Consider the following 14905-nt stretch of genomic DNA (forward strand, 5'->3'; position numbering starts at 1 on the left):
GGAGAATAACATTCAAATAACATTTTGTGTAAGTCACAGGATGCTGGTTGTATTAAAATGAAAACAACACACATGTTTTAACAGTTTTTCGCTGTTTCATGTCTTTTAATTCTCCAGCCAATTATGCCTCTAGGAGACAGGATCTGCCACATAAAGAGTTCTGTAAATTTCATATTACTGAGGGATACAATGTTATTTGTTTTTAAATATGTTTGGCATTTATTACTTTATCTTTCTAAAGACTAAATACATGGGCTGCATGGAGGCCATAAGGAGAAGCTGAGCCCAGGAGCAGAAAGCAGGCTGTTGTCCCTAACTCTGAAGCATTTTGCAGCAGGTTAGTGATATTGTTACCCTCTAACAGGGAAGCATGGGCAATGCTAATTATAGCAAGGGGAAATTGGGAGGGGAAAATAACTTATTTTTTAATTGTTTGCTTTGAATGTTTTGATTTTAGCCAAACTGTTCTAGTTAAATTGTCTCAACTAGTCTGATGAGTCACCAACTTTTCTTTAAATGTAGTAATGGGGAAAGAGTCATTTATATTTTGCTAATCTCAGTTTTGTATTTTCTTGTAACAGGGTTTTCTTTAAATCTATACACTTAACTGAGTGTTCGGTTAATCAGTTAGCTGACTGGCTAGCAATGATTTCAGCAGAGGAAGAGTCTGCATGGATTCCAACTGAAGATTCCTACAAGCAAGTGGAGGGAAGATATTGTTTTAGACTCAGCAGACTGTATAGATTTGGTGATGAAGGCCTCTAACTGAGACTTAGATGAACAAAACCTAAGCTTTTGGGAACTTTCATTTTTTTCTCACTGTATTTCTGTGGGGACTGAACTGTTCAGATTTTAATTTGTTTTCTTTGTTTATGTATAACTGTGAAGGTAATGTCTGTGGATTATAAAATACCCATGTCATGCTGTAAAAATTAGATTATAAAATCTTATGATAAAGAAACAAAGTTATTTAAATAAATTCATTTTAGTTCCTTTTGGGACTTGAATGTGGGAAGGTTGACCCTGTGCAATCCTTGCTGAAAATCACTAGAGACTGAACTCCAGGTCTCCAACTACTTTCTATGGGAGTTGGGGGGTTTTCTTAAGGCACTGGAGATGGGAAATGAAGTGAACTCTAGCTCACCCAATGGTTACACTAGCACTACTGTAATTCCTGCTTTGACAATAAGCTACCAACCCATTTAGCCAGTGGTCCATACCAGCTAGTCAAAAGAGAACCTGTGCTAAATAACATTATCTTAAGAACCAACCCCAGGATGTTGGTTATTTTAGTTACTTTTTCTTTTCTGCATCTAGGGTGACCAGATGTCCCGATTTTATAGGGACAGTCCTGATTTTTTGGTCTTTATCTTATATAGACTCCTATTACCCCCCACCCCCGTCCCGATTTTTCACATTTGCTGTCTGGTCACCCTATCTGCATCTGATGAGTCCACAGGCTCTGCCACAAACAAGTTTCTGTAAGTATGATGTTATTAGGGATACAAGGTGTAGAAGTGTGACTCACCGGCCAGCACAACCCATCATGGCTGGGCATGGCATAGCAGGGTCTTCTCTTCCAGCTGCAGCCCTGCAGTGGTGTACTACTTCTTGTGATTCAGTCCTCCAGCTACGTCACATACAGTTCCACCCCTTCAGGGGTAACAGAGTCCTACAGAACAAGAATCCATCAGTCTCACATTAAGTCTTCAGCCTGAGCCCAGACCTGCAAAAGGATCTTCAGGCCACCTTCCTCGGGGCACATGTGGGGGAACCCAAGCCCTTCCTTTACTCTAGCTTTCAGCCCAGGGACCCTGTAGCAAGTAGCTAAGGTCTGTCTAGTCAAGCCCTCTGGGGCTACCTCTTACTTTAGTCTGTCTCTAGGTTTTTCCCATAGCCCCTTCCTAGGTTCATATCTCCATAGATCCCAGAGGAAAAACAGACTAGTAATAGAGAACAAAGCAAGCATAAAAGTCCTGCACCAGGCCTATCTACCAGTCCCCAACCCCCAGAAGATTCTGGAATCTAAGAGCAGTTAGAAAGATCCTGGCCCCAGCCAGGCTCTCTTTCAGGTAGTCTCTGGATGTCTACTGAAACCTAGCTAGGCTTTCTTTCTAGTGGAACTACACCAAAGGTTCATTCCTTTTCTAAACCAACCATCACTGCACAGAGCTTTCCTGCATTCAGTCCCCTCTTGCCAGGCTTATCATCTCTCACAGGTATAGCAGAGCAGGTCTGATTGAGCACACACTTTCTCATTAACCCCTTTCCGGCTAGTGCCCTCACTCCCCACAAGGGATTGGGGGCTTTTTGTTGTGTTTTCAGAAAATATATCTTACACACTTACTTTTGATACTAGTTTATATAGAAGGCCCAGCTCCCAAAACTGCAGAACGAAGCATGGGGAGAAACAACCAGCAGTGATCAGCCTAATGACTGACATAGCAGACAGAAGTAAACTGCTGCTTAGAGCTGGTCGAAAATTTTCTGTCAAAACATTTTTCCATTGGACAACATCAATTCATCAAAATGAAAACACTCCATGAGAATGTGTCTGTTTGACCAAATTTTGTTTTGATAAATTTTTAAAAATAAGAGTTGCAATAAGTCAACTGTCTCGAAAGGGCATGTTTTGATTTTTTCATTTCAAAATGACTTCTCATTTAGAAATCTATTTATTTGTTGTGGCTGAATTATTTGTCTATTGCATTTCAGCCACTGCTCTGACCTGGAATCCACTTTCTCCCCCCCTCAGGAAACTTCCAAAATTTGGACTTTTCATTCCAATCCAGAGGTTCCCCCTTCTCCCAAACATTGCATGTCTAGTGCATCTCTACGGCTGCCTCCACCCTCCCAAAGACACCTATCTGGCCTTAGGAAACTGACCTCAATGAATATTAATATTCTCAATGGCTCCGCCTCTGGCAGTCTCCCATGGCAGACACTGACCCGCCCCCTCTCAGGCTCTTCCCCTCCCGCCATCGCCTTGGGGCCCAGTGCTGGGGGTGTGTCCCAGGGACTACACGTCCCAGCATGCCTAGCGCGGTCACCCGGAAGCCGCTTTGTGGGGGCGTGGCGGACTGACTAGCGCGCCAGCATGGCGGCTCTTGGAGCGCCCAGGTGGCGGTGTCTGTGGCGCCGCGCGGCAGCTCCCCTCGGGCTGCAGCGCCCAGGGCGAGCCCTGTTGGGGAGCCGTGGGTACGGCCAGGACGCGGGCTCGGAGGCCGGTAGGTTGCCGGGCGCGCCGCGAGCCCCTGGCCTGAGGGAGGGACACGGAGCGAGGCGGGAAGCGAGCTGGTGGGTGTATTGGCGCAGCCCCGCGTCCTGCGCCGGGGTGAGGGCTGCGAGCTCGTCGAACCTCGCCTCCGTCCACGTCCGCTTGGGCTCTTGGACCTCGGGCAACAGCCAAGTCCCCGCCCTGGGTGGGAAAGCCCTGGCTCGCTAGTGCAGGCTGACTCTGGAGAGCCGTGGAGAGCCTACAGTGACAGAGCTGTGCCACCCCGTCAAGGGTGCTGGAACAATTTGTACAGTGGGGGTGCTGAGAGCCATTGAACCAAACTGTAAACCCTATACATGATGGAAACCACTTCAAGCCCCGGGGGTGTGGCAGCACTAGTTCCAGCACCTATGCACCCCTTCATCTTCTGAACGCTTGGAGACATTGGGTGGAACTGGATACTCTAAACACAAACTCAATATGTTTTAGATCTGAAAATGCTCCAAAGTGGTTCGTTCCTGAGCACCACCTAACTTGCGAACAGTCAGTATGTTTTGGAGTTTTACCCTCTAGAGCAGTGGTTCCCAAACGGGTTCCACAAAATGTTACAGGGGTTCTCGGGAAAAAATTTCCTAATGGCGGACAGAGCTGTCCATAGGGACCCCATAGGGCCAGCAGCCCAGAGCCCCTGGACTTCCAAGAGCTAAGCAGATCAAAGCAAGCATATCTGTCACACTGAGATTTAAACTTCAAGACTCCTTATAAGAAATGGAAAGGGAAGTGGATATTTTTTGCTGTTTTTAAAATTAAATAGGCAGCTAGTGTTCTTCATAATAATTTTAAAAACAATAAGTTTAAGCTTTGTTGTAACATGCGTTGTTTGCCTGGACTGCTCAAGACCTGAATGCTTGTGTAGGAGGAACTCTTCAAGTTGTCTTCTTAAATACCTTCATACTGTTTCACATCTGATACTCCTTGATGAAACATGGGAGCCTTCTTATAACAGGCTTATTCAAAGTGATACAAGCTACGAAAGGAAAATGAGATCTTGGAAGAGTGTTGCCGTTTTCATAATGTAATAAAATACTGTAATGATGAATAATAATTAATAATAAATAGTGTGTAATAAGCATGTCATAAAAACAAATTTTATATTTCCAAGATCACTACTTTTATAATTTATACTCAGGTAAAGGAGAAAATCCCTGGATATATTCATTTTTAGGAGGGGGTTTGTGAGTCTTGACATTTTAGTGAAAGGGGTTCACAGGTTGTTAAAGTTTGGGAACCACTGCTCTAGACTAATGCCTTGTATTTTGAAAGTATTGAAGGAACTTGTCACTTGCACACTTCACTTCTTGGTCTGTTTCATTCTTGGCTGGCATATGCCTAAACTACACAGGTCTGGTATTCAGACCTTTGAGTCTATTGGATGTTAGTCTAAGCAAAAGAAAATAATCTAATTTTTATAAATCTCTTTCAGACAAAAAAAAGTCAGATGTCACAAAGCCTTGTTTTATGGATGAACTGGTTCAGAGTTTACTCTCTAAGATGACAGGGTTGGATTTACAGAAGGTTTTTAGTCCCATTAAACAGGAGCTTAAGCCACCCACTTACAAGTTAATGACAGAAAAACAACTAGCAGAGGTATGATGCCATTTAAAAAAAAAAAAAAGATATTTGTTTAATCAAAAGGTTTACAACAGATAAACTCTTGTATATTTTAATGAACACAGCTGTCATACTGTCAGACCTATATTAAACATTATCTAAAATATATTTGAAATTCTGTCCACTACTACACCATTCCATCCCATTTTATTAATAATATATATTTTACTGGTACTCTAAGTGACGGTCTATTTCTTTGATTACTTTCTTGTGTGTGGGGAGTTGAATGTCAGTAGGCATACACTTTTCAAAAGATTAATGCAAAATGTTACCAGGAAAACACAACTTTAAACATTTTTTTAAATCTGTTTAATGTCTCTGAAATTCAGTACCAAATCTAATCAAACTCCTGACTTTTGTTCTTACCAGTTATGTCCTTAGCAGTCTGTCTTTGTTTAGTAAAAGGCTGTAGTAGGTTGATGCCTGTGCAAAAGTTGAGATTCAGCATAACTGCAGGTTGAAATACATTTTTTTTTAAATGAAAATGAAACCTACAGTAAACTAACAGAAAAAAGGCATGGCAACTTGGGCACAGATGTATTGTAGTACCAAAAATGCTTTTAACTTTTTTAATTGACTGGATTTCAATTTAGTGATGTCCTTTTAAGTATCTCAGACGATATTTTACCCTGAAGTTTCTCTCCTTTTCTCTTAGGTTTTGGTTTATTGTATATGGAAGGGAGTAAACTGCATATAGTTCTGTTCCTCTAGAACAGGGGTAGGCAACCTTTCAGAAGTGGTGTGCCGAGTCTTCATTTATTCACTCTAATTTAAGGTTTCGCGTGCTGGTAATACATTTTAACATTTTTAGAAAGTCTCTTTCTATAAGTCTATATTGTATAACTAAACTATTGTATGTAAAGTAAACAAGGTTTTCAAAATGTTTAAGAAGCGTCATTTAAAATTAAATTAAAATGCTGATCTTACGCCACCAGCCTGCTCAGCTCACTGCCAGCCTGGGGTTCTGTTCACCTAGGCCGGCAGCGGGCTGAGCAGGGCCTATGGCCGGGACCCCAGGCCTGGAGGGGGTGGGGGGGGTGTTTCAGGGGTCAGGGCAGAGGGCTGGGGTGTGGGAGGGGTGCAGGGTAGAAGGCTGTGTGTGGGAGGGGGTTTCAACGGTGAGGGCTGGGGGTGTGTGGGGGTGCAGGGCAGAAGGCTCAGGGTGTGGGGGGGGTTCAAGGGTCAGGTCAGAGGGCTGGGGGCTGTGGGGGGTGCAGGGCAGAAGGCTGGGTGTGTGTTGGGGTGGGGGGGTGCAGGGCAGAGGGCTGAGTGTGTGTGGGCGTTCAACGGTCAGGGCAGAGGGCTGGGGGTGTGTGGGGGTGCAGGGCAGAAGGCTGGGGGTGTGGGGGGGTTCAAGGGTCAGGTCAGAGGGCTGTGGGCTGTGGGGGGTGCAGGGCAGAAGGCTGGGTGTGTGTTGGGGTGGGGGGGTGCAGGGCAGAGGGCTGAGTGTGTGTGGGCGTTCAAGGGTCAGGTTAGAGGGCTGGGGGGGTGCAGGGCAGAAGGCTGGGTCTGTGTTGGAGTGGGGGGGGTTCAGGGCAGAGGGCTGGGGCTGTGGGGGTGCAGGGCAGAAAGCTGGGTGTGTGTTGGGGTGGGGGGGTTCAGGGCAGGGGGCTGGAAGGGATATGCCCTGTTCCACCCCCTTCCCCCAGGCTCCGTCCCTACCTCTCTCTGCCTCCTCTACGGAGCCGTGTGCACGCTGCCGCTCTTCCCCCTCCCCCTCGCTAGGGCCATCAGCTGATTGGCCAGGGAAGGAGAGGAGGCGGGGCAGGAAAGCACCACACAGGGGGAAGAAGCGGGGGAGGGGGGAAGCTTGGCTCCTGCAGAACCAAGCTTCTGCCTCCTGCCCCCGCAGGGGAGAGTGGTGGGTGGGGGGGCTGAGTGGGGCTGGTGGCCGGGACCGCGGCAGGGAGCTGTGTGCCACTCAGAATCAGCTTGCGTGCCATGTTTGGCACGCGTGCCGTAGGTTGCCAACCCCTGCTCTAGAATGATGATTTTTTTAAATTAAACTTCATTTTTTTTCTTTGATGCTCTGTGTGTGTGTGTGTGTGTTTTCTATGTATGTTTGTTTCATGTCCAAACTACCTAAAATCCTGGAAGTTTTTTGTCCGCAGTGTCTTATCTGTTCCCTGGCTGAACCTCTGGATGGTTGAGATTCCTAACTTAAGCCTGTTTTATTACTACCACTATCCTTGGTCTCTCCTAAGCATGTGGTGATGTTATAATGCACCTTGGTTAGAAATCTATCTAGGGACTTAGCTGAAATAAATTAGGTGACATCAACACATTCAGTATTCTCTTTGAATCTATTGTCCACAAAGAAACGCATGCATAGTATTTTAGCCAGCCTGTCTCTCTCTCCGGAATACATTTCAATGTAGTAAAAGTTGAGGGAAGTTTATTTTTTAAACATGTTCTTCCCTGTGCTGAATGACTCTCCAACACAGTGTGATATTTCACTGTAAAGTGATTGGATTTTCTTTTTTTAGGCCACAAGAAAAGCCATTGAGGAAGCTAAAGAACTATTAAAAATGCCCCCCGTTCTGAGTGAGCGAGAGCCAATTGATGATGTGTTAGCAGAAGACAGGATCCTGGAAGGAACTGAAACTGTCAAATACGTGTTTACAGATATAACTTACAGCACTCCACACCGTGTGAGTAACTCACTAGTATATTCTGCAAAAGAGCTTCTTGACTATTTACCTTATTTTTACTTGTAACTTCAAAGGAACAGGCTTGGGTTTCAATAAAATATGTTATCGCAGTTCAACCTCAGGTAAGTACAGTACAAAATTATGAGGAAACATTTATTGCCAGCAGAACTAAAAATTACATTCTGATGCTGTAATGCAGGAATTTCTCTTGAAAGGAAAGGAGGGGAGTGAGATCTCATTTTTGGGTGTTCAGAAGAAAGCCAGATATTTGCAATTATTCAGTAAGTGTTCAGTGAATTTCCCTTGTTGTTACTAGTTTTTTCCATTTCTAGAACATGACTAACAAGCATAAATATGAACGACATTGGACAAGTTTACAGTTGTGAACAGGAAAGCCCTTTTCTAGCATTTCTGCTTATCCTGAGCTGCTGTGCAGGAGGATTTTTCCCAGCCAGATTTCCCCCACCTCACCTCTGAATACTAAGGGAAAAATTAAGAAAAATATGGTGATAAAATGTGCAAAAAATTTTTTTTCCCCCCTTGATTTCAGGAGCGTTTCATTGTAGTTAGAGAAACAAGTGGTGTGTTACGTAAGGCCACCTGGGAAGAACGGGACAGGATGATTCAGGTGTATTTCCCGAGAGAGGGACGTAAACTTGTTCCACCACCAATATTCAAGGATGAAAACCTTATGGTAATTTTGTTTTTGGCTTTGTGGAGATTCAACACTTGTGCTGCTCTTCTGGTATAGTGTGATACTGAAATTGAAAGTTTAAAACTGTGTTGCAAAGGCCTGTTTTATGTACCAGTTCAGTGATACTGGTTTAGAAACCTGTAGTGTGCATGCAGTTAGTCTTGTCTAAAGATACTTATCAGCATAGCTCACTTTCATCTGCACAAAATTTGTTTGTTCCTGACTACCAGAGTGTAAATTTATGAATCAGATGGAATGAGTTGTCTATGTTACAGGTCCACACTTAACTACTGTGTGTATTGATAAGACTACGTGCCTGACCTGAAGCTGAAAATGCAATGTGGCTTCTGGCAAATAAATTTTGTTTTATATATTTCATTTCATTACTGCAGTAAGGAATCTAAGGGCAATTATTGCACTCAGGTGGCTTGTCATTCTTGGCCTTGTACCTGTTGACATTTCCTGAGAGGTGTCATTACCTAAAATAGAAACGTACTGGCTGTTTAATTTCTTCATTTTAGAATAAGGGGTAATATAAAATTTATTCCTGAATTACAACTATCTTTTTAGACTGTGTTTCGTGAGGACCGTCATGAAGATGTACTTAACCTGTGTATTGCACAGTTTGAGCCAGATTCAGCTAACTATATCAGAGTAAGTAAATTTTATTATTTCTAATAGGAAGGCTAATGCCAATGACAACTTGTAGGTTTTCATTTGTATGAGAGTATGAATTCTCTGTGGACCATAGCTATTGAAAAATCATATTGCCTTTTAATAGCTCCATAGATATAAAAATGCAGCTGGAAAATGTAAGGCTCTTTTAATGTGTTTTTCTATGAGACCAGCATGTTATGAAAACAAAAGAAAATCACTGTCCAATTGTATCTACCTCTTATTCTATATTTTCACTTCGTAAATTATCTATGCAACTGTTCCTTTTTTTGTAACACTGCTATACAAGATGTGGGGGGGGGAGGGATAGCTCAGTGGTTTGAGCATTGGCCTGCTAAACCCAGGGTTGTGAGTTCAATCCTTGAGGGGGCCACTTAGGGATCTGGGGCAAAAATCAGTACTTGGTCCTGCTAGTGAAGGCAGGGGGCTGGACTCGATGACCTTTCAAGGTCCCTTCCAGTTCTAGGAGATGGGATATCTCCATTAATTATTTTTATTATTTTATGTTTACCATTTCAAAATAAATTCAACTTTAGTGAACACATACAAAACTGTATAATGTGTACAAAATTCTGGTAAGTTAAAGGGACACTACCAACTTGATATCTAGTGAATGTAATGCGTTAAAAATGGCTTCAGATACTACATTTACCCCAGCTATAGGCTCTTTGTCAATATTTTTCTCTCTGTTGTGGCTATGTGAAAGACCCATACAAACAGATTCTGTACAGTGCTATCAATTACACAAAGTAAGCCAACTAAAAATCTCTTAACTTCTTATAGTGATAAGAGTAGCTACAAAAATTTTCTGGGAAAATATAAGTTAGTGAGCAATGAACCAGCAAAAATATAAGCTTTGAAATATGGATGTTTTTAATTTTATACTGTTCTTAACATTAAGAAATATTCTCCTGCATACAGTTAGGCATGTGTGTAATTTTACTTATATAGATAGTCCCATTGACTTCAGTAAGACTACTCAAATGAGTAGAGTTGTCTTATGTTTACAAAATTTGACTGGAGCAGACACATATTGACCTTAAGATTCCAAGTGAAAAAAGTAAATGGTACTTTTGTTAGTACTAACTACTTGAAATTATTTAGGGTTACAAGCTAAGATTTATAAAGATTAGTTCCTAACTTTAAGCCATGCCGGTGGCCTGATTTTCAAAATTGCCAAGTGCTCAGTAACTCCTAGTTGGAATAAAGAAGAATTTAATTTCCTACCTATCCATTTTGTTTAACTCTTGGAACCTGTATTCTTAATTCAAGTGCACGATATAGTTGTAAAACTTCTTAGCATTCATTGAAAATGTACGAGAACATAGTTCCATATTTAGCAAAGTTTGTTTCCCTTCTTAATAACCTTTCCTATACTCTACCATCAGATTAGTCATTTTGAGCCTGATTGTCACCCTTACTTATGCTGAATAGCATCTTACTACAGCAGTAGTTCCTTGAAATCCATGTTAAACCATTCCCAGAACCCAAACACTGAAGCTTCCTGCTATGTCAGAACTTGAAAGTGAAACTGATTTACAAACCAAAGCGCAATTGTCTGTTTTTATTGTTCAAACTGGGATATAGTGTGAAAAATAAGTTTAAGTAGATATTGTTGAAAAGGCAAATTGAGACTTCTAAAAAAAAAAAAAAAAAAATCAAAGTATTAACACATTTTACCTCACAGCATCTATTGAAGCTTTGACGTCTGAGACTGCAGGTGCTCTGCTGGTTCCTTGCATGGATATATGACAAGCATACATCTTCTGCTTCCTTCCTGCTTTCTTTTTTCCTCCTTAAAGCTTAGTGTGTAGATCCTGTCACTTGAGCATAGCTAAGGAGTAGACTGAAGGCTTCAGACTAACATTTCCCCACAATAATGAAAGTATGTTAGCTGTGACTGTATTTCCCTCTAATTTACCCCCTAGAATTGGGATATCCCAGTGTGATGTGCTGTTGTCTAAAATTAAGATTTTTACATACAATAACCTAGGTTTGACATTGCTTTGAGGCCATCTGTGTGCTGTCAGCACTGTTCTAGACCTTTGCAGGTGTTGCAAAGGTAAATCTTTAATTCTTCTGGCAGTTTAGCAAGATTTGGAGATTATCAGGATTGTAAACTAAAATCTCTTCTGGGTAGGTTCATCATCAGACATATGAGGACATTGATAAACATGCCAAATATCATCTTCTACGTTCAACAAGACACTTTGGAGGAATGGTGTGGTATCTGGTAAATAGGAAGAAGACAGATGGCTTATTAATCGATATGATCCAGAGAAATTTGTAAGTGCTGTTTGGACACTAGCTTTGCTTTGTTTCCCTAGCATAAAAACACAGTTAAAATCAAATCTGATTTCAAATAGTCATGAAAATACCTACTGCAAAATTTTTTTGCTGTGATTTTTTTGGCTTATGCGAATGGATATACATGCAAAAAAGTTATGGGTTGTATTGAGCCAATACTGATCTGTACCTCTTAGTTCCTGCAGAATTTAACTTAAACTGCAATTATGATTTATTTTTATTTTTTTATAACCTTTAGCACATTTTAACTCAGTGGAGTGTTAAGACTCAATCTTAAATTACATATATATTTTGTAAACTGATCACTTCATGATTTTAAGTGGAATTTTAGGATTGGCTTTCTACTTTAGGAGGACAGGGTGAAAATGAAATACAGTAACTCCTCGCTTAATGTTGTAGTTATGTTCCTGAAAAATGCGACTTTAAGCGAAACAATGTTAAGCGAATCTAATTTCCCCATAAGAAATAATGTAAATGGGGGGGGGGGGGGGGGTAGGTTCCAGGGAATTTTTTTTCACCAGACAAATGACTGAGTATAAAGGGTTAACACGTTGTTAATGTAGCCTCTCACTCTACAAGGCAGCACAAATGGAGGGAGGGGAGACAGCAGGGCAGACAGACACTCACCCTGTATGTGAGAGAGAGGTGCATTGCCCTTTTAAGTATGCTGACCCCACTCTAAGTACATTGCCTTTTTAAGTAGATCAGCAAGTTGAGACAGCACTTCCTGCCAGCATGCTCCCTCCATCCTGAGCCCTGTCATGCCTCCTCCTCCCCTCAGCTGTATGGAGATGGGGTAAGCGGGAGTCAGGGGGACACCCTGACATTAGCCCCATCTTCCTCCCCCCTGCACAGTAAGCAGGAGGCTCCTGGGAGCAGCTCCAAGGCAGAGGACAGCAGCAGCACATGTTATGGCAGTGGGGGGAGGGACAGCTGAACTGCCAGCAATTGATAGGCGGCTGCACATCCATCCTGATTCCAAGCCCCCATCAGCTAGCTCCAACAGGCTGCTCTTTCTGCAAGCAGTGGACAAAGCAGTTGGCTGCCAAACAAGGTTATAAGGGAGCATGTTCTCTCATTGATCAGGAATGAAATGTTAACCAGGACAACTTTAAGGGAGGAGTTACTGTATCATTAGTCCTTATTTCCCCAATTTGAGTATGTATACAATGACTGACTTTTTGGGCAGTTGGTGGTTTTTGCCCTGGAGTTTCCAGGGCCTTAGTGAGGTACTTTACTTGTGTAAGAGCACCTGCACTAAATGTCTCATCCCAGCCACTTTCTTGAACACCAGAAAAAAAAATTATTCCAGCAGAGCAGTTTCAGCTACCACTAGACTACTGTATGGGTTTTAAGTAACTAATTAATACACTTTTTAAATTTACAAATCAATCTTTAATAGCTCCAAAACAACCTTGATGGAAATGTTAGTGCAAGACCAGGGATAGCTGATAAATGTTCTTAAATAGATGAGACATATGTCATGACTGATACTTGATTTTAATGGACAAGTAAAACTGGGAACTGGAGAGTGTGTTGTACCCTATAAAATCTAAAATCCTAGTTTTAAATGGGAGATGGGATTCTTGTGATAGTGGCTACCACATTCACTGAAATTCATCTCAGGGGAAAATATGACCCTTTTTTTAAAAGGTTCAGAAGTGTGTGAGGCTTAAAATCAATTATGTAGGACTGGAAAATATTTAAAGGGAATCTATTTGAAGAACTCTAGTTACTGAAAAACTGTCTTCCCTTTTTGCTGCTTTTTTGAGAGGTGATAAGTAGTCCTAAATGTAGATAAAATGATTAATTCTCATTTGCTTTTAAGTTAAATTTTGGGAGATGAGTCAATGTTATTTTTAGTAGGGAAACTAACATTAGATCAGAAAAAGCTCTGGAAACTGGCTGGATTGTTAGCCATTTTATACTCCAGGATTGGTGAAGATAAATATTCCCTTTTTGGCAGAATACAGAGCCATTGTGTATTTTGAAACATATGCTAGGGAGGGACTAATAGCACAGGCCTTAAACAAGACATAGCATGGGTCAGCTTCTCTGCACCCTTAGTCAGCGTCTCTTAGCATTCTTATTCTGCATATAGCATAAAGACTGCCAAGATGTGATACTGTGGAGATGTGTTCAAATTTTTGCTTGGATCTTAGTTATGGGCTGGTGTACCTACATACACCTCTACCTCGATATAACGCTGTACTCGGGAGCCAAAAAATCTTACCGTGTTATAGGTGAAATGGCGTTACATTGAACTTGCTTTGATCCACCAGAGTGCACAGCCCTGCCCTACCCCGAGCACTGCTTTACCGCGTTATATCCGAATTTGTGTTCTATTGAGGTAGAGGTGTACTTTCATACGATATTTCCAAAAAGAACTGAGAAATGAGTCTTAACTTGTTTTTAGAATGGATGATGCTACATGTTTAATCAACCTCTATCATATGCTCCATCCTGACTGTGAATCAGCAAAAGAACAGGAAGCTTATGGAGTAGATTTAATCAAGGTATAGTACACTTTTCTACTTTGGATAGAATAATGGAAAGGTGAGGTTCACATTGATACCTACTTTTATAGCTAGCCACAAAGCCTCTTTTAGTTCTTTAAGGAACTCTCTTTAACAAGCAAATATGAGTGTATAAACATTTAGCAGGAATGTATAAGAAGTCACTACACCTGACTTACCACTTACTTTGTTAAAATTGTTATGCTGAGATGCCACAAGGAATATTCTCATTCTATACATCAGAAATTGTACAATAAATTATTCTGTACCCTGTGTCACCATTTTAATAGCTGTTGTCTTTAACAGGTGTTCATGAAAACAGAATCAAAGAAGGTAGGATATATAGAGTTGGCTCTTCAGGCTTATCAAGAAGCACTGGCTAATTCAGCAGCTTTGTGAAATAAAAAGAGCTTATTTAATAAGTGTTAACATTCAAGCATTCCATCATGTTAACATGTGAGAAGTACAAAATGTTGCTAATGCTGTATAAAACTCTAAAATAAACAAGTGACTGAGGTATGTGGTTTGGACTCTTCATAAAATAGCAAACTGTAGCTACCAAGGAATCAGTAGGGTAATGCAAATTAGTTTCTTTACAAGAATTTTGCAACTAGAAAACTAGAAGATGTCACTCTTGCTAAACAGGTCAGTACTAAAACAAGCAGTTTGTTTTTACACTTGAAAAACTGGCCTTTAGAGAAGCACCAGACTACAAGTGGAAGAGGTGAATGCAGTCACTAAGTATAAGAGGATGACTACTATGCAATGCCTTGATATAGGTGAAAAGGGACAGTTCTGCATGCAACTTCGTGTTAAATTAACTTGAACACAAGTTTATTTCAAGACAAGATGAGCAATAGTACAGCAGTTTTAATTCTTTGCACAGGTTAGTTTAAAGAGTGGGGCGGTAGAGGACTCTGACTTGAATTAGGTGTCAGCCCCATATGTCTAAGCCTTAATGCAGTGAAGCTACATGTGACCTCTGATGTAAGTTGACAAAAGTTTATTCAACTAAACCTTCAGAGGCAGTTGCCTGGCAGTGGTTAGAATATTAAGTCACTTAGGGCAGCTGGGGGTAACTAATCCAGTTTTACCAGATACCTGTCACTTTAGAAAGTGTGCTACTGCTGTCTAACACTGTAGGTGCCCATCTGAAGATAAATACTCCTAAAAT

The 14905-nt window shown here is 41.4% G+C and overlaps 1 protein-coding gene across 1 annotated transcript; it reads left to right on the plus strand.

The window, feature by feature from the left end:
• Positions 1–3097: 3097 nt before the first annotated feature.
• MRPS22 (mitochondrial ribosomal protein S22) lies at positions 3098–14250 on the plus strand. The gene is made up of 8 exons (XM_065410887.1): positions 3098–3227; positions 4701–4864; positions 7375–7539; positions 8090–8233; positions 8804–8887; positions 11049–11194; positions 13632–13731; positions 14038–14250. Exons 1-8 carry the CDS (start codon positions 3098–3100, stop codon positions 14128–14130), a joined length of 1026 nt encoding a protein of 341 aa, XP_065266959.1. The 3' UTR covers positions 14131–14250.
• The last annotated feature ends 655 nt before the right edge of the window (positions 14251–14905 follow it).

Source organism: Emys orbicularis, chromosome 9 (genome assembly GCF_028017835.1).
Source record: "Emys orbicularis isolate rEmyOrb1 chromosome 9, rEmyOrb1.hap1, whole genome shotgun sequence".
NCBI lineage: Eukaryota > Metazoa > Chordata > Testudines > Emydidae > Emys > Emys orbicularis.

What these genes read in the sequence shown, in the direction of transcription:
- MRPS22 (XM_065410887.1), top strand. Translation starts at nt 3,098, where the DNA reads ATGGCGGCTCTTGGAGCGCCCAGGTGGCGGTGTCTGTGGCGCCGCGCG. An exon ending in GGACGCGGGCTCGGAGGCCG is followed by an intron (nt 3,228 to 4,700) that starts GTAGGTTGCCGG and finishes AATCTCTTTCAG; the next exon opens with ACAAAAAAAAGTCAGATGTC. An exon ending in GATATGATCCAGAGAAATTT is followed by an intron (nt 11,195 to 13,631) that starts GTAAGTGCTGTT and finishes ACTTGTTTTTAG; the next exon opens with AATGGATGATGCTACATGTT.